The sequence below is a fragment of the Octopus bimaculoides genome, chromosome 9 (genome assembly GCF_046866305.1).
Source record: "Octopus bimaculoides isolate indiv1 chromosome 9, ASM4686630v1, whole genome shotgun sequence".
In the NCBI taxonomy this organism is placed as follows: Eukaryota; Metazoa; Mollusca; class Cephalopoda; order Octopoda; family Octopodidae; genus Octopus; species Octopus bimaculoides.
In genome coordinates, this window is record NC_142936.1 from 57,827,211 (window position 1) to 57,854,092 (window position 26,882).

General features: G+C 36.5%; 1 protein-coding gene across 1 annotated transcript in view; it reads right to left on the reverse strand.

Annotated features, from left to right (window-relative positions):
• Positions 1 to 718: 718 nt before the first annotated feature.
• Positions 719 to 26,882, reverse strand: part of LOC106882616 (kelch-like protein 18) — a 40,959-nt gene continuing 14,795 nt past the window's right edge. The window contains exons 2-11 of the mRNA XM_014933356.3: positions 25,470 to 25,600; positions 20,287 to 20,427; positions 19,187 to 19,385; positions 15,800 to 15,960; positions 13,911 to 14,047; positions 12,513 to 12,620; positions 9,268 to 9,382; positions 3,690 to 3,794; positions 3,264 to 3,375; positions 719 to 2,161 (exon numbers count right to left, since the gene is read on the reverse strand). Coding sequence (XP_014788842.1) covers positions 1,772 to 2,161; positions 3,264 to 3,375; positions 3,690 to 3,794; positions 9,268 to 9,382; positions 12,513 to 12,620; positions 13,911 to 14,047; positions 15,800 to 15,960; positions 19,187 to 19,385; positions 20,287 to 20,427; positions 25,470 to 25,600 — 1,599 coding nt within the window. The 3' untranslated portion in view covers positions 719 to 1,771. The remainder of the gene's footprint in view (positions 2,162 to 3,263; positions 3,376 to 3,689; positions 3,795 to 9,267; positions 9,383 to 12,512; positions 12,621 to 13,910; positions 14,048 to 15,799; positions 15,961 to 19,186; positions 19,386 to 20,286; positions 20,428 to 25,469; positions 25,601 to 26,882) is intronic.

The following is a 26,882-nucleotide window of genomic DNA, read 5'->3' on the forward strand; positions in this document are numbered from 1 at the left end:
TATGAGAAAGCAGCCACTATGTATGTAAGTATGGCTCTTCCTTTTGGGCAAATGCATAGCTATGCAAAGCCTTTCTTCATTTTAAAAAGCTTTGAGTTTAGACATTGCTTGATTTTTAACATCTCTATTATGTGTTGTATACTATGCTTGTTCATAGCCAAGAAAAGCAAAAATACTCAATGAAAAATTTCATGGAATGAAGACATGTGTTAAAATGGGTGGTAACTCTATAAACACTGGCTGCAAGAGGCAACCATCACTGCCAAGTCTGTGCAAAAATGTGTAGGTTGCTAGCAAGACTGAAAAACGCATCTGTTGCACTCATGTTTAAGAGAACAATCAAGCAAAGGCACTGCTTGAAATTGAGTTGCAACCAACGTGCATGCATGCATGCATGTATGTATATGTATGTGTGTGTGTGTGTATATATATATATATATATATATATATATATTCATTAGAAATGCAGAGACGCCTATAATAGGACATCTACTCGCTAGAAATAGCAGCAAAAATACTACATACCACAAAAGTTAGGGATAATTTCGAAAGGAAATGAAAAATAAAAACTTTTACCAATCTATATTCTGTACCATGGTTTCAAGTCAATTTTAGTAAGATAAAGATTTTAGTAAGATAATATTAATATATATATATATATATATATATATACACATACATACATATATACATATATATAGGTGGGGGTGAAAACTACTTTTGAAACATTTGACTTTATTAGCTAGTAAAATACTTAGAAACATACTTCAACTGATAATAGACATATTTTTGCATGGATGTCTGTGAAAGAGATTCATATTGTGTGTGTGTGAGTGTGTGTGTGTGTGTGTGTGTGTGTGCGTGTAATAGTTATGTGTTAAGATCCAAGAGACACTAACTCATATTAGTGAGGGTATTTAGATATAAAATAGGAATGAAACAATAATTTCTATATTAAAATGAATGTAATAATTAATGCACGAAAACTAAAATGTAAACTCTTGACTTACCATATTTGCCAGCGTATAAGATGCACTGTTTTTTTTATTTTTAAATGTATCAAAAAATTGTCCTGTATCTAATGTGGTCATATGATGGATGGGAGACTGCATGTTGTAGGCTAGTGATCCAGATAAACATAAATCTGCTTAGTAAAATAATTGTTACTAATAATAAAATATAAAAAACAAGCCAAAATATCACAGACTGTTAGCACAAACTTAGGAAAACTTACTTATAATAGGTTGGCAGTTATGTGGAGAGGACACATCATCCCATTATACCCCCTTCCTCAGCATACATAACCCAGATCTGATATGCATCTTACTTTATTTAATGAAATTTGTTACTTTTAAAAAACAGTTTTTAATAGTCTAAAATTTTCCCAGAAAGATGAAAGGAATGTTAACAAACTTAGCAAACTTTCACCCACTCTCAGATGCTGGCAATGCACGGATGATGACAAAACCAGAGATGGTGCAACACCATAGTGGCTGATTGTGGTTACATAAAACATCACAGCCAAAATATAAATAACTATAAAGTCGAACTATGAGAAGATGAAATTAAAATATGATATTCCCATAAAATAGTTTATCTATGACACACTTAGGGTTTCAAATTTTATTGCTGTATGCTATCAATATCGTTTTTTTACTTTCAGAGAATCATATTTTCCCCAACAAAACCAGGGGTATGTTTTATGCAAGGGTGTGTTTTATATGCTGGCAAATATGGTAAAGGGTTGAAGATAGGATTTTAAAGACTAATCTCAGAGCTCTGGTTCAGTTGGCATGACACCGACACCAACTCCACCTTCATGAGCACACATCGAAGCAGCAAAAGTCCATGTGTCCATTTCAGGGTCATACATCTCAACTGAGTTCAGGTTAGCCACACCATCATAGCCACCAATAGCATAGAGCTTGCCACATGTTGCAACAAGCGCCACTCTGCTACGTTTCAAGTTCATATGTTTTACGTACGTCCATGTTTGTGTGCAAGGATCGTAACGCTCTACCGTTCGCAGAAATACAGATCCATCGTAGCCACCGGCAGCATAGAGCTTGCCATTGAGGGTAGCCACTCCCAGACGGCATCGCTTGGACTGCATGGGTTGAACCATCCACCAGGTGTTTGTCGCTGGGTTGTAGCACTCAACCTGCAATAAAGAAAATATCCAGTTCCAGAAAATAAGACTCTTACTATAGGCATTCTATAAATATTTCCTTAGAAATAGAGCAACTGCCCTTGTTGTGACAAATATTACATACTATGGAACACTTAACTAGCAAAAGGTTTGTCTTATTAGGTAAGGTTAACTGCTAAGTCAGCTATAATGGCTCAAGGCTCTTAAAATGTTGCAATGGAAAAATACAAAAAGAACCTAGTTTAATCATGAAGAAAGATCAACAAGTTTGGAACTTTGAGTGGAAAACAAAAATTTCCCATAAATTCTAATGTTTTCTTTTTCTTACAAATATTAATAATGCGAAATGGCATGATTTAGAAGATTGCTTCCCAATCACGTGGTCTTAGGTTCAGTCCCCGTGTATGGTACTTTAGGTAAGTAACTTCTATTATAGTTCTAGGTCAGTCAAAGCCTTGTGAATGGATTTGGTAGACAGAAACTAAAAGAAGCCAATCACGAGAGTGTGCAAGCATGTGTGTGAACCCTTATGTTGACAACATGTGATGCTTGTAAACAAGTGTCACTGTCATACAAGCAATGTTGTTGATTTCTGATCTTTCATAAAAAACATGCATGGCCAAGCGAAAATATTACTTTGCTTGGAAATAGGTGAGGATTGGCAACAGGAAGGGGGTCCAGCCTTAGAAAATCTGCCACAACAAATTCTGTTTGACTCATGCAAGCATGAAAAAGTGGACATTATATGATGATGATGATGAATATTAGAAAAGCTTAATTTACAACAAGGTTAATTCAGCACTTGATCAACAATCCAGCTGTGACCTTTCCATCTTTCATAGAAAGATCTTTCAAATTTTCAACCTTTTTGAGAAACAGGGTGTTTATTATATGAAGTAAACCATAGCAATAACATAGAAGCATCCTCTGTGGCAATAATTCACAGGAGGTATCTGATATTTTGACAGGAACCACTACAGTTTTGTGAAATGGTCACTACAATCTGATAGGTTTTTTTTGAAGAGTTTACTTTAAAACCTCTATGACTCAACCAATTTAATATGCTAACTGTTCGGACTATCTGATAAAAAAAATATTTGAAATATTCTCTTACAGAGTCAAATATCGAAAGACCATCATGTCCTCCGCAAGCATATATCTCTTCGTCTAAAACAGCTACTCCTGCTGCACTGCGGTGCTTTAACATATTGGAAATAATTGTCCACCTGAAAAAATATAAACAAATAATAGTTTGGAAATATCCACTGGAATAAGTTCAAATACTACCATGGAGTAATGGCAGTGGTTAGGTAATAAGGAGGTTGAGTAAATTCCCAAATATAAGAACACTTAGGACATTCTACTTCATGAACAATAGTTCAAATACCATGGGGAGGGGAGGGCCTTTGTCTGAGAGTAAAAAGATAGGAATAAGAAAATACATTTAACCATAGGTGTTAAACCATACACATCTATTGCTTGTGCCACTGAATAACACCAAGAAACAAGAACAATAAAATAAAATATAGAAGATACCTACACATTGATCTTTGGATCATAGACTTCTACAGATCGTAGAGAAGACACACCATCATAGCCGCCACAGATGTAGAGTTTCCTTCCAAGGGATGCAGCACCAAGGGCACTGAAATAATTGTGAAATAAAATTCTTGATTAGAGGTAGAATTACTTCAATATATTCTGAGATAGCAGCCATACATTAATATTTTAATACTTGTTTCTGATTTATTCACAAGGATAGCAACTTTGATGGGAGGGGATCAGACGATTTCATCAACCCCTAGAACTTGCTTGGTACTTTGAGACCTTTGGAAATGGGCTGTGCGTGAGAAGACCCGGCAAGCCAAGTAAGATCGTTGCCAGTGCCCCTGGACTGGTTCTTGTGCGGGTGGCACATGAGATGCACCATTTTGAGCGTGGCCGTTGCCAGTACCGCCTGACTGGCTCCTGTAGGATTTTCGAGCGAGATCGTTGCCAGTGCCCCTGGACTGGCTTGTGCGGGTGGCACATAAAAGACACCATTTCGAGCGTGGCCGTTTTCGTGCGGGTGACACGTAAAAGCACCCACTACACTCTCTGAGTGGTTGGCGTTAGGAAGGGCATCCAGCTGTAGAAACTCTGCCAAATCAGACTGGAGCCTGGTGTTGCCATCCGGTTTCACCAGTCCTCAGTCAAATCGTCCAACCCATGCTAGCATGGAAAGCGGACGTTAAACGATGATGATGATGAAAGGGTGAAAGGCAAAGTTGACTTTAGCAACATGTGAACTGAAACTGTAAAGAGCAGGAACGGATATAGAAAAGCATATTGTCCAACACTCTAACCATTCTGCCAGCTTGCCACCTTAGTAAACATTTTAATAATAGTACAAGCAAAAGGGCTAGGTTTAGAATTTGTTTTTGTTTGGTGTTTGACATCTATTGTTTTCTGTTTCCAATGAGAGAATGTTTGAGTAAATTTAATATATTTTATATTCATTTACCTTGTTTTATTAGGAGTAGCAAATTGGTTTAACTGCTTATTTTTTAAACATTCAACCTTCAAATGAGAATGAAGCTTGTTAGCAAATCAGACTGAAACAAGTTCAGTTAGATGTCATAACAGGGTGTCTGTAGTGGTAAGCACTGCAGCACCTTACCTCACTGATATTGAGCACTCAATAATGCAAAAATGTGAAAATTCAGTTGGTCTTCAATTTAAAGAAAAAATAACTGTAAATTGTCCACAAAAATTTCAAAATTATAATAGTGTATGAATGCTTATATGATGATGAACTTATTCGCAACTACCACACAATATCAAACAAAGGACACGGACATATAGGTAACAATCTCAGTATTCCAAGTTAGCAAACTGGCTTTGATACCAAGTTGTAGTTAGTTCCCTTTACTTTCAATCTTACTGATCCTAAGAAAAGGTATGAACATTGCAATTCAAATACAGCCATCTTCTAAAAGACCAAGATTTAATGTTTTCGTTACAATATTTCATTTAAAATACACTGCATTTATTTCCAGTTACTTGGAAGATACAGAATTCAGTAAAATAAACTTGTTATCAAGCTGCAAGTGTCTTCAACTATAACTCCAGGCTAACCTAAGCTTTGTGAGTGGTTTTGATAGAGAGAAACTGAAAAAAAAACATTGCATATGTATGTGTGTATTTGTCCTTTTGGGAGACGGAAACTGAAAGAAGCTCCTTGTGTGTGTGTGCGTGAGTGTGAGTATGTGTGTGTGTAAGTATGTATGTAAGAGAGAGAGTGTGCATGCGTGAGTGTGTTTGTGTGTATTTATGTGAGTGTGTGGATGTATGTCTCCTTCTCTCTATCTCTTTGTTTTGGCAACACAAAATCAATATAAATGGGTGTCACTATCATATTAGTGGTGTCTCTCATGCCCAGTGCTGGGCAAATATTTCCTAATTTAAAAAAAGGTGACGTTGGTACATCCATTGTAGAGTATAAAAGTAAACAAGTAAAGGAATAAAGGTTGATGAACTTATACTTTTTAAATCAGTGACTTTCATTTCAGTAAAAGACGGAAATTTTTATTTCAATCAAAATGGGTTATACATATAAAAAAAAACTATCCAGTGAGCTTGTTAAAAAATATATATATATTAGTAACAGAAGCAGTATTTAATACCAAGAGGTAATATTTATTCCTACTTTAAATGTGGATATTCTCTGTTAGTACAAAGTATACTGCAATAGATAACATGAGAGAAACTCTCATATTGGCTTTTGGTGCAAAATGCACTCTTGTTCATATTGTAAGTGGGGAGATAAATTCCCACCACTTCTAGCACCAAAACCACCAGATCATGTGATTTCAACCTTCCTTGGTCTTGTCAATGGTGGGTGCTCAATCACTAGAGATAGCAGTGACTCATCTCTCCACCAACAATATATAGAAAACAGTGCCAGAATAGGCCCCAAGGTCATGATTATTCAGTGATATTGTTAAAAAATATATATTTGCAACAGAGGCAGTACTAACACCGAGAGGTAATATTTATTCCCACTTAAACATAGATGTTCTTTTAGAACAAAGTATGGTGCAGTAGATACTTTGAAAAATTATATAAGTCTACATGTTATTAAATGAAAGTTCCTCTAATCATTTCTTCAGACTAAGTTATGACCAGAGGTAAAGGTAGTGGTTTTCACCAGGTCCAGGTGAGGGTGGGTAACAAGAAAGACATGTGGCCACAGAAAATTTGCTTCAACAAATTCTGACTGACCCATACAAGTATGGAAAAGTGGACATTAAAAGGCTATGATGATGATGACTTGTTTTGAAGTACAAATAAAATGGATCTGTTTATAAATATGGCCACATTATCGGATGGACATATGTTATGTGACACTATATACACTGGAAGGTGTTGTACATTTAAGAAAATCGGTATATATAAAATATCAGGCTTAAATAATTCTATATTTTAGTGTCTGTGTATGAAATCTCCAGCATCAACTTAAGGAGTACAGTAGTTGTTTCTAAGGGAGATAATTCTTATAATTTTTTTAACAGGAAAACTAGTTCTTAGTAGCTGGCTGGTATTTCTGGTTGTAACTGAACTTTTATAAAGTAATTATTGATTTCTAACATAGGTTAGGACATAAAATTTTAAGAGCGATGTATAATCAATATTTAGTTTCTCAACACTACTTTATTTCATTGACACCAAAATTATGATAGGTGAAGTTGACATCATTTACTCAGTATAAAAGGCTGTAATTAAATCATCGTCCACTTTTTCAAGCTTGCATGAATCAGATCGAATTCTTTGAGACATATTTTCAATGTTCAAATGCCTTACCTGTCGCCAACTCTCACCTGTTTCCAAGCAAGGTAATATTTTGCTATGGTCAGACATGTTTTTTTGACATTAATTGGAAATGAATGACAGTGTATGAATGCTTATATGATGGTGAACTTGTTTGCAACTACCACACAATATCAAACAAAGGACACAGACATATAGGTATATAAATATGTGTGTGTGTATATATATATATATATATATGATGGGCTTCTTTCAGTTTCTGTCTACCATATCTATCCTCAAGGTTGTGGTCAACCAAGGACTAGAGCAGAAGACACTTGCTGCACTGTGAAGTCAAACTCAAAACCATGTGGCTGGGAAGCAAACATTCTAACTGCACAGCCATGCCTGTGCCTTGTCAAAACATAAAATAATAAAGTTAAATTGGAATAATGAATTGAAAGTGTGATTAAACAATTGAAGCCAAAAGAAACTTAGAAAAATTATTGGTTTCAAATTTTGCACAAGGCCAACAATTTTGGGGTAAGGGGTAAGTCTTTTACATTGACCCGTGATCAACTGGTACTTTTTTTTATCAAACCCGAAAGGATGAAAAGCAAAGTTGACCTTAGTGGAATTTGAACTCAGGACATATATATAGATAAAATGCAGCTAAGTATTTTGCCTGATGTACTAACGAGTCTGTCAGCTTACTGCCTTAAACCTAGAAAATATTAAAATTTTTTAACTATAAGAAAATGTATTTAAAGCAAATTGAATCTATTTTTCACTACACAAATAGGCACAGGTGTGAGTATATAGTTGAGAGGTTTACTTCTCAACCACATTGTTTCAAGTTCAGTGTTATTGTACCTTGCATGGTACCTTAAGCAAGTGTCTTCTACTATAGACCCAGGCAGACTAAAGCTTTAAGTAGATTTGGTAGATGGAAACTGAAAGAAGCCCATCTTTTCTGTATGTGTGTGTGCGTGCACATGCACACACTAGAGTCTCTCTTGACATTGCATGATATTAGTAAAGGAGCATCACAGTCATATAAGAGGTGTCCATTTCCAATCTTCCATGAAAATAAATCTGGCTAGGGCAAATACGACTTTATTTGGAAACAGGTGAAGGTTGGTGACAGGAAGGACATCTGGGACCCATGTGAACATAGGAAAGTGGATGTTATAATGATAATTAATATACAATTTTTTAAAATTGTTATTTAATTATTTTTCTTTTTAAAGAAAGGTGGGTAATGGAGTAGCAAGCTTGAACTAAATATCTTGAAAGAGTTAGTATGTCTTCTAACAATCAGAATTCCTAAGTTTTAATTCCTCTGAAACTAACTCAAATGCCAGAAATATATTGGCATTAGTTTTAAATCCATTACACTCTTTTACTCCAAAATAATAACTTTTCACCTAAGAGTGAATAATGTGGTCTCGTGATAATAAACTCAAAGCTTGCTAGTAGTTTTAATGCTGCCACAGATACATTATTTCCTAATTCTCTCCAACAACAAAATAATCATATCTAATAACATAATATCAACAGACACAGGCCTCTCTGTGTTTAAGAAGTTCACTTCTCAATCACATGGTTCTGGATTCAATGCTACTGCATAAAACTTTGGGCAAATGTCTTCTATAGCCTCAGGCTAACCAAAGCCTTATGAGTGGTTTGGTAGACAAAAACTGATAAAAGCCTGTCGTGTGTGTTTTCTCCCCTTGTTTCGACATCTTATGATAGAGATGAGTGAATGTTACTATCATGCATGCAGTGGTCATTTGTTTTCAGTCTTCTTTGAAAACATTTCCAGTTTGGGATGATATTACATTACCTAGAAACAGGTGAGGGTTGGTTACAAGAAGGGCATCTGGCTGTAGAAAACCTGCTACAATAAACTCTGTCTGCCCCATGGATATTAAAATAATGATGATGGTGAATCCCATGAACAAATAATATATTATTTAGTGTGATAATACTTATAAGATCCTTTCACAGGTTACATAGTTCAATGCTGATGATGTCAGTAGAGGAAAATGTGGCAGGGAAGGAATTTTAGCGAGTTGTAGTTCTGTGAAAGAAGGATAAAAGACAAAAATGCTTAGTAAAAGTTGGTGTAATGGAATGAGAGGCGAAGGTACTATAACTGGTTTAGATGATGAAAGTACCCTAGCAAATTCTGTTTTTGATCCTTCAATGTTAAAGTAAGTACCAGTACTATACTTGACGAACTAATAAACTACATCTTTGCTCTAAAAACCTTCAGTTTTATATAAATCAATATAGATTTGTAAGAACGGAAATTAGAAATAGCTTACCTTCTTTTACAGTTCATAGATGCAACTTTCCTCCATCGTTTTGTATCAGGCTTAAATACTTCAACTGTACTCAGCCTATCTTGACCATCATATCCTCCAATGGCATAAAGCTTTGCTACAAAAATCAACAGTGATATTTGTTTTACTAGCGAACAATTTTCAAAAGAACAAATTTTTAATTGTCTTTACATCTGTATTACCTGCTAGCTTTTTATTTTGTCTTTTTATTGGTTTCATCTGCAAGAAAAGACTGTAGCCATGGTCCTCACAGGCTCTCCAAGATTAATAAGACTGATATCATTAGCCCTTGTTACCATATTTCCGCTAAAATACTGCTTTGTTTCTATCAATTTTGAACATAATGAAAAACTTAGTGAAATGACTTGTTATTAAGGTGGTGTTTGGAACATAACATGAAATTTTAATGGAAAGTTATAATTTAATCACTTTAAAACAGGAAGTTTGTATCACAGAACAGAAGCAATCTCAGGCAGATTGGCATGAAGAAGGTTGACATTCCTCTTGGAAAGTTGCAAGTCAATGGCTGCAGGGAAGGCTGACATTGAGACAAGGAAGGACTACCAATAGTGCCTGAACACAGGTAGCACATGATCAGCCAGCAGCAAGGGTAAGAGGCCATCCACTGTGGTAGTAGTAGAAAAGGCTAAGAGAGGAAATAGCAGGTTTGTGGGCCAGAAATTGGATTGTAATGATGAGCAGCTAACATTTGGGACAAAATATTACAAATCCAAGTGAATTGCTATTCAATCAGCATTGTGCATCCAATTTTAAACTAAGAACTTCTCCTTACAGTGCTGATACAGTGAGAAGGTGAAAAATTCAATACAGGACTGTATTTGCTTGTTCCTGTTATTCTTTAATATTACTCAGGTGATTGAGACCACACAACACTATAGAATAGTGGGATCACAGCACTATAGAATAGTAGGATCAACGTCATAGAATAGTAGTACTATACAACACCAATTTAACAATGTCTTTCCCAAATAATGAAAGGCCTAGCAAACTGAACTGATTAGAAGTCAAACTTGCTTCAGCAAAATCCTAACCAATGTTAAAATGAGAATCTAATGATAAAGTGTTACCTCAGCAGCAACATCACCAATGTCTCACCTAAATTTACTCACAAACAAGACAATATGATGAATATATTTTTGTTACTTAATCAAGGGATAGATGATGTATGTCCATGATATGTACAAGTCCTCTCAAATGGTGAGATTAATGTAGATTGATATTTATAGAGAAAACATAACCATGGAGAAAGAGTCGCCTTACTGTTGTCCCAGACAGGAAAGATTGAGAAGCGCTTATTTTGGTGTTTATTGAGACAGTAATGATGACAAGAGGAGGGATGTGTTTATGAAGTGATAGTGCAAAATAAGTATCTCAGAAGAACACAAGCCCCTATAGTGGGAATAACTGAAGCAGTTAGAAGAATCAGTACAGCTGTGAGCTAGAGATTGTAGAGATTATGTTTGTGAGTGGTCTTTATTTTCTAAATGTTGTGTCAGATATTAGTGCATGTAACTGCAACATGATCCCAGATATGTGAGAGCAGTTCTTTAACCCTTTTGTTATCATATTTCTATTGAAAAACACAGCTGATATTTCAAATAATTTTGAAAATAATGAAGAACTTGGTAAAAAAAATTGTGTCATTATTCAGCTGGTGCTTGGAATATAAACTAATATGAAAATTTGATGGAAGGTTTTCAATTAAGATCACTTTAAATGGAAAGTTTGTGTTAGAGAATCAAGGGCAATGTCAGGTAGGTTGGTATGAAAAGGGTTAAATGTGGGATGCATTTATGAAAGTTTTTCAGTAGCTGAAGAGACATTTAAAATTCATAGATGAAAGTATTAATATATTCATGGTGCAGGAATGGTTGTGTTTTTAAGAAGCTTACTTCCCAAACACACTGGTTTGTATTCAGTCCTTCTGCATGGCACCTGGGGTAAATGTTTTCTACTACAGCTCCAGGCTAACCAAACCCTTAAGAGTGGATTTGGTAGATGGTAACACACACACACACATATATAAATATATATACAACATGGAAGTTTGCCATATACAGATCATCATCATCATCATCATTTTGCATCCATTTTCCATGCTGGCATAGTTTGACTGAAACTGGTAAGCCAGAGAGCTGCACCAGGCTCTAGTCTGTTTTGGCTTGGTGTCTACAGCTAGATGCCCTTCCTAACACCAACCGCTCCATAGAGTGTACTGGGTACCTTTTATGTATAGCCAATACAGGTGCCTTTAACATCTCACTGGAATGGGTGCCTTTAGCATGTCACCGACATGGGTGCTTTTATGTGTCACTGGCATAGATGCCTTTTACATGTCACCAGCATGGATGCCTCACATGTGTCATTGTCATGGCTGCCTCACACATGGCACCAGCACTTGTGCCATTCAAGTGTCACTGGCCATGATTATGATTTTACTTAGCTTGACATGTCTTCTCAAGTACAATAAATTGCCAAAAGTTTTAGTCACTTATATACATGCTTATAAATGTAAGTAAATATGTGGTATGTATGCGTGAGTGTTCGTGTCTCCTTGCATTGATAATGTGTGATAGCTGTAAATGAGAATCAACATCATACAAATGGTGTCCTTTATTTTCCATCTTCCATGAAAGTATATCCCTCCATGGGGAAATATTATGTTGCTCAGAAACAAGTGAGGGTGGCAGAAAAGACATCCAGCTTTAAAGAAAGTCAGTTTCAATGAATTCTGTCTGGTCCATGCAAACATGGAAAAAATAGGTGTTAAAATGATGATGATGATGATTTTTATTATTAATAATGGTTTTGAGTTTTGGCACAAAACCAGCAAGTTTGGGGAAGTGGAGAAGTCGATTACATCAGTTCTAGTCCTTATCTTATTTCATTGGCTCTGAAAGAGTGAAAAGCAAAGTCAACATCAGCAGAATTTGAACTCGGAACATAAAGACAGATGAAATGCCACTAAACATTTAGCCTGGTGTGCTAACGATCCTGCCAGCTCACTACGCTGTTTATCATTAGTAATAACAGTAGTGAAGGTAACAGTTCAACAATCTACTAAATCACACATATTTGATACACACACAGAGCAGTAATGACAGCAGAAATAGCAGCAATAGTTTTCTTGACATACGGTAGCACAATTATAGTAAATTATAACTAATGAAACTGCTTTCATATGAAGAAGGTATTTAGTAACTTACAATTAAGGACAGCCACACCAACTCGACTGCGCATGGTACTCATGGCTTCAGCTATTTTCCATCTTCTGTTCACAGGGTCAAAACATTCCACTGTACTGAGAGAATCCCCTGTAGAGGTACAAAGTAGAATTAAGAGAATCGTCCAAACACTTCTCTTTGATTCAGACATAAAATGAAAATAAATTTCTGCAGCTCTGGAGCTTTCTTGATGTATAAAATCATAAATATGGTTATAAAATGTATCAGTGTTGTCAAAATAGTCTAGATGTGATGCTATAATCCCTAGGATGTCTAACTAATTTTTAGCGTAGTGGTTAGGCATATATTCTTCTTAGTGTGTTCACAATATATAAAGTAGGTTGCAAGTTTAGACAATGATCACACTAAAGTTTCATTGAGGTTTTCAAATATTTTATTTATCAGCTTTGTTATACTTACAAATGTACATCCAATAAATTAATGGAACAACATTCACTGATAGTAACAGTTAGGAATCTTCTGAATATAACTTGCTAGATAATATTATGAAAGTAGTACAAGGAATTTAAGCCACTGCATATGATTCATGTGCATTACTCAACACTACCAGTTACGTTTGGTGCTTTTGTTGAATATAATACAAACATGTTAAGTAAGAAAAGTGAAGAGGGGTAGAGACAAGTGATATAGATCCCTCTAGATGGCTGAGTGACTCTGGCCTGAGGTTGACTCTGCCAGCTTTTTATAAACATAAGCCAGATTCTAGAATCTTTGGTCAAACAGTTTGGCAAGAAAACTTGATGCATTACTTTGAAGTTTGCTGTATCAATCATAAGTCAGCCAGTATTGATTGACCAAGGCATATTTATGAAGACATTCATGTCTTTTATAACAATGCTTTTCCTTTTATGGAGATACATTAGGTCATGGTTCTGAATTGAAGAATCTGAAAGTTATACTCCAAAACTCAACAGGGGTTTCACAACAAAATCAAATGATAAGATTTGGTCGAGAATAAAATATTAATCAAACAATAAGATTTGGTCAATCAATAAAATATTTTATTTCATCCAGGATCAGTCTCCCAATTGGAGAGTTAGCAATGGTGGGCATTATAAGGAACACTATAAATTGGTGGCTCTCAACCATTTTTTTGCTTATGGATCCCTTTGGTTTTTATTTTACTCAGGTGAACCTTCATAGCCAATCAATGTTTAAAAAAATCGTATTATATTTTGATACTTAAATATTATAAGGAATTGTATTAAAAAAATTGTTAAAATATTTTGTGTAGTGTCAAAGTATAATCAATTTGTTGCACATAAATCTTAACAAGAAAATCTTATGTGGGCTTCCAAGGGTCATCTGGACTCCACTTGAGAACCACTGATATAAATGATTGTAGTTGATTTTACTTACCTGAGGAAGTTAATCCTCCAACAGCATATATTATTCCTGGTATATCAGTACAGCAGCGGGGCCGTGTCTTGAATGTTTGAAGTAGTGGGCGTCTTTCTGGCATCAAATGATAATCTTTAGCTTCATCCAGTAAGTCTCTACAAGTTTAAAACATTGAATAAAACGAGCTGCTCAACAAGTGATATCCATAAATCTTCATAATAAAGTAAAGAAAAGAACAACAAACACATCAAGTAAAAGAAGTTTTGCTTTCCAGCCACATGGTTCCAGGTTCAGTCCCACTGTGTGGCACCTTGAGCAAGTGTTTTCTACTCTAGCCTTGGGCTGACCAAAGCCTTGTGAGTGAATTTGGTAGATGAAAATCAAAGAAGCCCGTCATATATGTGTGTGTGTGTGTGTGTGTGTGTGTGTGTGTGTGTGTGTGTGTGTGTGTGTGTGTGTGTGTGTGTATGTATTTGTGTCTGTATTTGGACCCCTACCATTGCTTGACAACTGATGTTGGTGTGTTTATGTCCCCGTAACTTAGCTGTTTGGCAGAGGCCACTAGAATTATGACTAGGCTTACAAAGAATAAGTCCTGGGTTCGATTTGTTTGACTAAAAGGTGGTGCTCCAGCAAGGCCACAGTCAAATGACAAACAAGTAAAAGAATAAAAGAATTGGCAGTTGAGAATTTCCTTTGTTTATCAAGTATTTAAAAGCAATCAAGTGATAAAGAGGGACAAAACAGTACAGTAGTCACATTAAAGGATTAACTACTCAAATCTGAGGTAGTGCTCAGTATTAGAAATTACATCTTAAGAAATAGACAATGTGTCTATATTTTGACACTAACATTAGCAATGACCTTGCATTTGAATATTTCAACCCTTTAGAAAGACTTTTACTGCTTTCTGTATTTGGCAGGTTACCAGCAAATACAGTTGGGTATGAATATGAGGTGATACATAAAAGGCACTCGCGCTGGTGGCACGTGAGAGGCACTCGCGCTGGTGGCACGTGAGAGGCACTCGCGCTGGTGGCACGTGAGAGGCACTCGCGCTGGTGACACGTGAGAGGCACTCGCGCTGGTGGCACGTGAGAGGCACTCGCGCTGGTGGCACGTGAGAGGCACTCGCGCTGGTGGCACGTGAGAGGCACTCGCGCTGGTGGCACGTGAGAGGCACTCGCGCTGGTGGCACGTGAGAGGCACTCGCGCTGGTGGCACGTGAGAGGCACTCGCGCTGGTGGCACGTGAGAGGCACTCGCGCTGGTGGCACGTGAGAGGCACTCGCGCTGGTGGCACGTGAGAGGCACTCGCGCTGGTGGCACGTGAGAGGCACTCGCGCTGGTGGCACGTGAGAGGCACTCGCGCTGGTGGCACGTGAGAGGCACTCGCGCTGGTGGCACGTGAGAGGCACTCGCGCTGGTGGCACGTGAGAGGCACTCGCGCTGGTGGCACGTGAGAGGCACTCGCGCTGGTGGCACGTGAAAGGCACTCGCGCTGGTGGCACGTGAAAGGCACTCGCGCTGGTGGCACGTGAAAGGCACTCGCGCTGGTGGCACGTGAAAGGCACTCGCGCTGGTGGCACGTGAAAGGCACTCTTGCTGGTGACACGTGAAAGGCACTCTTGCTGGTGACACGTGAAAGGCACTCACGCTGGTGGCACATAAAAGGCACTCATGCTGGTGGCGCATATAAGGTGTTTTTTTATGTGGCCACAGGCATGGATGCATTTATGCATCATGGGTGCATTTACACAGCACTGGCATGGGTGTATTAACACAGCACTGGCACAGGTGTTTTTTAAGTGGTACTGGCACCTGAAAGAACAAGCCTACATGTGTGGAAGACAGCGATTTTACTTAGACAGATGTAGTAATAACAAAAGTCATGTACATATAATTTACCTGCATGGTATAGAACTCTTTATCAATTCTTCTGGGGCAACGTAGTCTGAAAGGTACTGTGGCGTCAGCAAAGGAAGGCGGACTTTTACCATAAGTTCAGGTAGAGCTTCTTTTCTTAATACAGGGTTTCTTTTTACCCAGGCGATCACAGCTTCAAATACCTATAACATAACATCAGATATTTTTTTCTTTTACTTCTTTCAGTCTTTAGGCTGGAGCACTGCCTATATATATTTATTACAATTCATCACTACTACCAACATCATCATGATCATTTTAATATTGTTTTTACTTTTCGGGTTTCTTTTTCATGCAAAGGTATATTGGATGTGAACAGGCATAGCTGTGTGTTAAGAAGCTTGCTTCTCAACTACATGGTTCCAGGTTCAGTCCCACTGCATGGCACCTTGGGCAAGTGTCTTCTATAGCCTCGGGCCAACCAAGGCCTTGTGAGTAGATTTAGCAGACAGAACTGAAAGAAGCCTATTGTGTGTGTGTGTGTGTGTGTCCTACCACCACTTGACAATCAGTGTTGGCATGTTTATGTCCCTATAACTTAGCGGTTTGGTGAAAGAGACCGACAGAATAAGTACCTGGCTTCAAAAAATATAAGCATTGGGGTCAACTCGTTCACTAAAAATTCTTTAAGCTGGTACCCCAGCATGGCCACAGTCTGATGACTGAAACAAATAAAAGAATAAAAAGAAAAGGCCACAGTACAATATATTACAATTCCTTTTAATTCTGTATTATACTGAAGTTGGTCTACTTCTTACTGTTCTGTATTAAAATTGGGTGGAGAGTAGCTACTCTAGAACAAAACTGATAGATATTTCTAAATAACCTTTCTGGTTAGTGTCTGTGGTAAAAGAAATACACCATTTCACTCCGTTTTTAGTTGATAGCAGAAACAGCATCCAATCACAAAGTCACAGACAAACCAAATGTGTAGAACAATAATTAGTTGTTCAATTCAGATTACCAGAAGTGTATTAAGCCACTAGTTGCATATCAACTATCAGTAAATTCTCTTTTCTAGAAGAAACCTAAAATAAATGTGTATGAAAGTTCCAAGGTTACAAGTAACATAATGATAACAAATGATAGTAAGTTAATAAATATGCATAGAAAACCATATCTATATCAATATAAACACTTGAAACAGAATGACATTAAAATAACAATGTGTATGTCATTTATAATGTATATACATATGTAGAACAGCACTGGCTGTAGGATTTTGTCTTAGAGAAACTTCAGTTTAGAGACAGTTCCTTCTGAATTATGTCAGAAGACCATTAGACACCAGCATTCAGATTAATTTCATCTCCTCAGTGACAGACACTCCTGGTTATTTGAAACTTTGAGAAATGATTCAATTAGTTTAATCTTTCTTAAGGCACACCACTTACCTCTGCCTTTCAAATTGCTGAATTTAGGTAGAAGAGAACTACAGAAGAAGAATATAAACGAGATTGTACATAGAACAACCCCATTCACATAACTGAGCAGCTTGTTGCTTATATCATCATTTCAAAAGGCTGAAAGCCAGTAATCAAACTACTGAATCTACTTTCAAAGCAAGATTAAATATATGCTTATTAAAAATATAGATGCGACTCCATCATTACCACCATCATCAATATTATTATCATTACCTCCATCAGCATCATTATTATTACCATTTTTATATCTGCTTTTCCATGCTGATATGAATCAGACAGCTGTTTTTGAGGCAGTGTTTTGCAATCAGATGGTTTTTCTGATGCCACCTCCTTTAGCCACTTCATGCCAAATGCAGAGTGACAGTATACCTATTCTAAAAACCAAGATATATAACTATCACATAATTCATAAGCTATACTCTCTTGTTACTCTAGCTAATAAGATAATAACATCTCAGATTAAAACAACGTTCTGTGCAGGTATGTACTAATAATTTCTTCATAATACCTCTCTTTTGATCATTTGTATCTTTAGTGTTCTTTCTAACTTCTTACATCATTGTCAGTTCTAAAAGTATCAAAGTCTAATATTTGACTCCATCCTCCTAAATCTTGTCATTGATTAGTTTGTTATTATTGATTATGGCTAAGTGGTTAGAGCATTGGGCTCACAATCATAAGGCAGTGAGTTTGATTCCCAGACCGGACTGTGTGTTATGTTCTTGAGCAAGACACTTTATTTCATGTTGTTCTAGTTCACTCAGTTGTAGAAACGAGTTGCGATGTCACTGGTGCCAAGCTGTATTGACCTTTGCCTTTCCCTTGGATAACATCGGTGACCTTGAAAATGGAGGCTGGGTATGGGCAACTGCTGGTCTTCTATAAACAACCTTGCCTGGACTTGTGCCTTGAAGGACAACTTCCTAGGTGCAATTTCATGGTCATTCATGACCGAAGGGGGTCATTACCTTTTTTCAGCCTATTATTGATTAGACAAAGGGTCTAACCAAGTTAACATTTACCTTCAAAGTCAGGAACAGAAAACCCCCTCACTCACAAGAGAAATTTTGCACACATTCAAAATTTAAACCACCCATTGTCAAAGCCTCTAAAAACAAAAGGAAAAAAATTAGTTTAAGCCTAAAGACAAAAACAGTAGCATAATGCAAGGTGTATATCTATACATTTAAAAGTAAAAATCTTTCATTTTTCTCAGCATAGATGAACACTCACAGGTTCTATTCTATACAGGCAATTCACACCTGAAACTAAAAAGGTGTCCCACCCCTCTTCTAACCCCTTTGATATCAAAAGTGATCTGAATTAAGACTTTCTATTTAAATTTCATGTTAATTTGTGTTTCAAACATTTCAAACACCAGCTTAATAACAACAAAGTTATTTCAATTAAATTCTCCTTTATTTTCAAAAGTAATTGAAACAAAGTGATTTTCAACAGAAATATGGTAACAAGAGGGTTAAAGTGATATAAATTAAAACTTCAAAATTTTATGTTAATTTGTTTCAAACTCCAGCTTGGTACATGGAAACAGAAAGAAGCCTGCCATATATATGTGTATGTGTGTTTGAGCCTATATTTGTCCACCACCACTGCTATCAACCGGTGTTGATGTGCTTACACCCCTATAACTCAGCAGTTCAGCAAAAGAGACAGATAGAATAAGTACCAAGCTTATAAAAAAAAGTACTGGGGCTGATTCATACAAAATTTTTCAGGGCAGTGCCCCAGTATGACCAAAGTCTAATGACTGAAACAAGTTAAAGATAGAAGATAAAAACCTATATTTTAACATTGTTTTTAGTGGTGGAGGGCAGTTATTTTAAATAGAAATAACCTAAAGAAGGAACCAAATAAATACAGTTAGATATATCCCCAATTACTTGAGATGCTTTGCTTTGATCCTTTTTTCTGAAAAACTTACCAATTCTTCTGTTTTTACATGCAGTTCATCACGAGAAATTATCTCTAAAATTTCAGCTTTGTCAAGATTCAGGAATTCCTCAGAATTGGCAACATCTTTGAAATGTTTCTGAATGTACTTGTTCGCAGCCTCCACTAAGCTGGGGCACATGTACTGTTCACCAAAACTACGAATTCCAAGGCAATTCTGCGGATGAAGTCTATATAGAAAATGGAAAAAAAAAAAAAATTTTTTAATGGATTTAAAAAAAAATAAATATAAGAGAAAATGTTTTAGGAGTGTTTAACTAATTATACCAAACACAGTATATTACTGGTATTTTATCATATTGACTAAGCGAAATGAAAGACAAGGGGACCTAGATTTGAAGTCAAGATATATAAAAAATATAAAAGAATAAAGCTATAAGGGATTTCTTCTGATAATGCGATTGTTTCTGCCAGCTTTCTTGAATAACAGAGAGAGAATAAATGAAGAATTAAGGTTTAAGTAAAAGATTAAGATAATAGTGCGTCTCTATAAAATAGATAAATAAGATAAAGAAAAAAGAAGAAAATGGGCAAGAAAGGAAGAAAGAAAATAGGCGCTAAGAACAAATAGGAGATAGAAAACAGAGAAGAAAGCCAAAGTGAAAGTGTGATAGAAGAGAAGAGTAATAGAGGAGAATAAGAGAGCTAGAAGGGGGGAGGGCGAGAAAAGAAAGTTACCAATTCAATAATTCTTTCTAATCTTGGTACAAGGCTAGTAATTTTTTGAGGGGAGGGGTAAATAAAATTATATTGAGCCCACTGCTCAACTGGTACTTATTTTATTGATCCTGAATGGATGAAAGGCAAAGTCGACTGGCAGCATTTAAAATTCAGAATGTAAAGAACTGGAAGAAATGCTGCAAAAGCATGTTGTCCAGCATGTTAATGATTCTGTCAGCTTGTCAGCTTTACCAATTTAATAAAGATAAAGCTATTTCAGTAAATGCTTCATTATTTTAAAAATGAATTGAAATAAAGACAGTATGTTTCAACAGAAATATGATGGTTAACATAAGTGTTATTTTAGACAAAATCAGAGATAAACGGAAATTGTATCAGTTGAATATTTACCTGGTCTTCAGAAAATTACAACAAGCTTCTTTAACACATTGCAGCTGAAGAAAACAAGATGCCACTAGCAGAGATTGGACCGTGTTTATGTTGATTTCCAGACGACCATTGTAGGCAAAATTCACAAGTGATTCCAATGCACTGAGGAAATAAAAGACATAATGGTTCAATGAGCTAACATGAAATATTAATATTTTTATGTAACAAGGACACAAGAAATGGTGTAGGGGTGGGGCTTTAGTAGAGGAAATGAAGTGCATTAGCTTTAACTTGAGTTTGAAACTAAGTTTCTCACAGTTCACTGGTAACTTACCTTTTATCAGAAGATACTCGTCAAAGAAATAACACAATATGTTACATATTTTACATCATTTCTTCACACAAGATGAACATGGTTAAAGAAATGCAAGCAAATGTGGCTATGTGGTAAGAAGTTTGTTTCCTAACCACATGGTTCCAGGTTCAGTCCCATTGTGTGGCATGTTGGGCAAGTGTCTTCTATTATAGCCCCAGGCTGACCAAAGCCTTGCGAACAAACTTGGTAGATTGAAATTGGAAGAAGCTTGTTGAATATGTGTGAGTGGGTGCGCATATCTTTGTGTCTGTGTTTGTCCCCCACCACTGCTTGACGACCAGTGTGGGTTTGTTTATGTCCCCATAACTTAGCAGTTTGGCAATAAGGCCTGATAGAATAAGTACCAGGCTTTAAAAAATAATTAGTGGGATTGGTTAATTCAATTAAAAATTCTTCAAGGCAGTGCCCCAGCATGGTTGCAGTCTAATGACTGACACAATTAATTTACAGATGGATGTGCTTCTTAAACTCTAAAATATTGTAACATGTTCCATATAACCTATAGCCATGAGGGTGCATGGCCTAGTGGTTAGGGTGTTGCACTCACAACTGAGAGACTATGATTTCAATTTCTAGACTGGGTGGTGCATTGTGTCCTTGAGCAAAACACTATCTCATGTTGCTCTGTGATCACTTTGACACCTAATTAGAAAATCTCTATAAGACAGGTCTTCTCAAGCACAGTATATTGCCAAAAGTCTTGGTCACTTGTCACTGTCTCTATGAAGCCCAAAGTTTGAAGGGTGCTTTTTACATGCCTCCTGCATGGGTACCAGATATGTGACACTGGCATCAGCAACAACTACGATTTCACTTGGCTTAGCAAAGTAACTAATTAGAAAATCTCTATAAGATATGAAAGTAACTATACTGAAAAGTAATGTTTATCACCCTATCAATATGACTGTTTGATGTTACTACTGTTTTTAACCTCAGGAAGAGCCTCTTCCAGCTGGTTATCAATGCAATATGCACCCTGCTTGCAATATATACTGGATGCAGATTGCATTGATAACCAGCTGGAGGAGGCTCTTCCTGGGGTTAAAAATGGTAGTAACATCAAATAACCATATTGATGTAGTAATAAACATTACTTATATATATATATATATATATATATATATAATAACATAGTCTGCCATGGACACCTGTGCTTTGGTTCTTTCTTTCTTTTTCTTTTCTTCCTCCCTTTGTCACTTTTGCTATGAATTAAATTAATGAATTCAACGGGATACACCATCTGCAAGTAGTTGGGTTCAGCATATTATCCTCCATTTTCTAATTGTTACACAAATTTTGGGTAAAACCTCCACTTTTACCCGCTCCCATTGATTGCACCTAGTATAGCACTAGCGTAGCAATAATTGGGTACCCTCCCAGCAGTATACTAACTCTCTCACGTTATATATATATATATATATATATATATATTTGTTCCTGGAGGTCACTTGTAAAGTGAAAACTCATAAAGCAAAGCAATAATTTCCCATACTACCAATGTTAGAAATCATAATTCGTTCCTAGAAAAATATTTTACGTGTAAAATTTATAATACTCGTAAATAAATGGCAATAAAACAATAGTAGAATGTAGAGAATATTTTATGTAAAGTAAAAAACATGTCAAGATCATTTATAATAAAAAAATATTATTATTATAATCGTTTTCTGAAGCACTTTCACTCGCACTAGACTCATGTACACCATCACTTGTAGGCACGATCGCTGATTTACACGCACTTGTAGATTTCCTTTTAAAAAACAAGTCTAGAGTTGTTTGTTTAGGTTTTTTTTTTTTGCTCTCTATAAATTTCTCAGTAACATGCAGAAGCAGTTATGGTGGTAGAAACTTTTGCACTTCATTCAAAATTTGGATCTTGTGTTTGAAAAATAAAACTTGTAAACCCAGCATCTCAAAGTGGATCCTCTTAAAGTGAGGTATACTGTATATACACATATATACATGTGTGTGTCATTGGAGCAACTTTTGTTCCCTACCACCACTTGACAACTGGTATTGGCATGTTTATGTCTCCATAACTTAACAGTTTGGCAAGAGACACCAACAGAATAAATACCAGGAATTTAAAAAAAGATATATTAGGGTCAATTTGTTTGATTAAAATCCTTCAAGGTGATGCCCTAGCATGGTCGCAGTCTAATGATTGAAACATGTAAAAGATAAAGAAAAGATAAAAGGGATCTTTTCTGCTTGGCTGAACCTGTAAAATTTCAAAGTTTAATGAAAATTTTAAAATTTGGTGTATTGATGTAATTTTCCAAGCTGAATCTCAGGGGCTAATTCACTTTTTCCAGTAAAATTCTTAAAAAAAGTTACAAAGGTTTAAAGTTTGATCATTTTTACTCATTCAGAAAAACAAGATTTGGAAGCTGTCATTTTGTGCTTGACTGTATGTGTTCTCAATTGTAAACAAATGAAATATTGGTAGAATTCTGCTTTATGCACACCATATAACCCTTCATAACTTTTCTTATTTGTTGGAATTTTCAGAAAATTTTTGTGAATTTGTATTCTACACATGGGAATTCACATGCTTATGCAAAAACCATAAAAAAAAATTCAAAAGAATTTTTTTTTAAAAATCAGTGCGTGATTTAAGACCTATATATCTATTATTTGTAGAACATCTCACAAACACCTCATATCTCATGTGTTTTAAGCATTTAATAAGTGAAAAATGACTATGTGGCCAAGCAGCTTAGTAACAGCCTCGCTTGTTACTATGAAAACAGACACCTATATGTCTGTGGCTTTCAAATGGCTAAAATTACTCAAAATTTGTGAACTTTAAAAGCTATTAACTCTTTATTTATTGATTTCTGGTGAAAATGAATTTCCTGTCAATGATTACCATACAAAACTATACCAAGACACCAAACATGAAATCAACTGGAACAGAAATTGAAGAAATTGAAAAGTGGCAGCCAAACAGAAAAGATCCAATAAAAGACATATTTGAATTATGTATTAGAAGCAGTTCTGGAGTAAAAATATTATCAACATAACATAATGTACATTATGTTATGTTGATAATTATGTTGATAAAGCCAGAAGCTGTGGGTTTTGTCTGGGGAAAACATTGTGTGTGGCAGATGCACAAGGGCAATAAACACTGATGATGTACAGAAAACAGATTCCATCACATGCCAAAGGTAAAAACTAGAAGTAGTTGATAGCTTCCTCTACCTAGGTAATCAAGTCTGTAGTGGGGGTGGTTGCTCTGAGAGTGTAGCGGCTAGAATAGCCTGGGCAAAGTTCAGGGAGCTCCTACCTCTGCTGGCAACTAAAGGCTTCTCGCTCAGAATGAACGGTAGACTGTATGATGCATGTGTGCGAACTGCAATGCTAGATGGCAGTGATACATGGGCCATGAATGCTGAGGACATGCATAGACTTGAAGGAAATGAAGCTAGTATGATCCGCTGGATGTGTAATGTCAGTGTGCATACACGACAGAGTGTAAGCGCCCTGAGAGAAAAGTTGGGCATAAGAAGCATCAAATGTGGTGTGCAAGAGAGGTGAGTGCACTGGTATGGCCATGTGTTACATATGAAGGAAGGCAGCTGTGTGAGGAAGTGCCAGTCCCTAACTGTAGAAGGAACATGTGGAAGAGGTAGATCCAGGAAGACATAGGATGAGGTGGTGAAGCATGATCTTTGAACATTAGGCCTCACAGAGGCAATGGCAGGAGACCAGGACTGTAGGAGATACGCTGTGATTGAGAAGACCTGGCAACTAAAGTGAGATTGCAGCTACGCATATCCAGCCCTATTAAGAACACTTCTGATGTGTTGGGCGATATGATATGCTTGAGAAGACCTGTTGAGTCAAGTAAAACCAATATCGTAGCTGGAGCTGGTACCCGCTGACTGGCTCCTGTGCTGATGACACATAAAAAGCACCATCCGAACATGGCTGATGCTAGTACCCCTTGACTGGCTCCTGTGCCGGTGGCACATAAAAAGCACCATCTAAACGTGATCGTTGCCAGGCCCGCCTTATTAACTCCTGTGTTGGTGGCATGTAAAAAGCACCCACTACACTCTCAGAGTGGTTGGCATTAGGAAGGGCATCCAGCTGAAGAAAATCTGTCAGACCAGATTGGAGCCTACTACAGCCGCTAGCTCCTCAGACCTCAGTCAAACCATCCAAACATGCCAGCATGGAAAACGGACATTAATTGATGATGATGATGATGTTTGTATGCTTGTCCCCGCCACCATCACTTGACAACCAATGTTGGTGTGTTTATGTCCCTATAACTTAGCAGTTCGGCAAAGAGACCGATAGAATAAGTACTAGGCTTACAAAGAATAAGTCCTGGGGTCGATTTGTTCCACTAAAGGCAGTGCTCCAGCATGGCCCCAGTCAAATGACTGAAACAAGTAAAAGAATAAAAGAACATATATAGTTTAGAGATCCAATATAGGTAGAATCAACAAAAAAAGTACTCCATTCAGTGAAAGATAAATATCAATTTAATACACATATCAGATGAACTGCTAATAGCTTTATGCTTTTATGATACTTTAAATAGGCATATTTATAGAATACACTGTGTATCTCCAAGCAATTTTTCAAGCTCTTTTTATGCATTTGTTATATTTTAAAAACTAGGATGCTGGACAGTGAGAAAATAAGGAAAAAATCGAGAGAAGGTTGATATAAAAAATGGAATGATAAGAAAGAAAGGTAACACCTAAAATATCACTAAATAGCATGCTAATAAAAACAGTATGAATAAAGCATGAAAATAGTAAACTTAATAGTTGGACTATAAGAAAATAAATGAAACAACTGTTGTTACCTGGATTCGATACCATGCATAAGGATTTCATCTTGTTTTGACTCTACCATATCATGAGTAAACATAGAATGGAAGTAAGGGATGGTAGCCGCAAGGATAATTCTGTGGGCAGTGAATTTTTGGTCTCCAACCTGAAATATCGTAAACAAAACAGTGAGAATATAAAATTGTACTTGTTGTCATTTTAGAGATTACTTCAAACTTGCATGGGTTAGATGCAATTCATGGGGGCAGATTTCCTACAGCCAAATGTCCTTCTTGTCATTAATCCACACTTGTTTCTCAATGGCTAGATATGTTTCTATAGAAGATTGGAAAGAAATGACACTGCTTGTATGATGGTAATGCTCATTTACAACTAATATGTGAAGGTGCATGGCCTAGTGGTTTGGGGGTTGTACTCACTCATGACTGCATGAACGTGGGTTCGATTCCTAGACCGAGCAGCACGTGTTCTTGAGCAAAATACTTCATTTTACATTGCTTTAATCCCCCTTTTAATCAGGGGAAATGTTGGCCTGCTTGTCTAGCCAGCAGAGTGGCATCAATTGAAGGCTAAAACAATGCAAAGTGCATTGTGACCAGTGATGTATAACAACATTTGATAATCTGGTCGGTCATATGATCATGTGATGTGATGTCATTATAAAACACAAACATACATACACATAAATCTATTTCATTATCATCATCTTATGTATATCATCATCATCATCATCATCATCGTTTAACGTCCGCTTTCCATGCTAGCATGGGTTGGACGATTTGACTGAGGACTGGTGAAACCGGATGGCAACACCAGGCTCCAGTATATATATATATATATATATGATCCTACCAAATTCACTTGCAAAGACTTTGGTCAACCAAAGAAGGCACTTGGCTGAGGTACCACACATTAGGACTGAACCTGAAACTATGTAGTCAAGAAGTAAACTTCTTATCCACACAGCCATGTCTGTACATATGTTTCTAATACTAACTGATGTAGAAGTTGGGGGATAGAGAATAAAAGAGAGATACAGAGAGAGTTAACAAAAAGGTTCATCATGAGTGCACATATGAGGCTTGGTGACAGGCAATGAATAAAAGAATGCATGCTACATACAAAGTGAGAAGGAATCATAGACATGAAGGAGAGGGACTCAATGACAGAGTAGATATGGGAGGAATTATACATGTAAGAAATTAATTTAATTTTAAGTGCTCCGCTGTACGTTGACTATCATACCACACAAAATGCCCAACTAAGTTTAATAAATTTCTCTAGCTTTTAATCACTCATCATTCTCTTATCTAACTTGTAATACTAACATGTTTACATGTGATGTTAATATGTATTTTGAGTTAAAATAACTTTTGTGGCTTATAATTCTTTAGATTTTTCAATAACTTTTCAAATAATATTACATA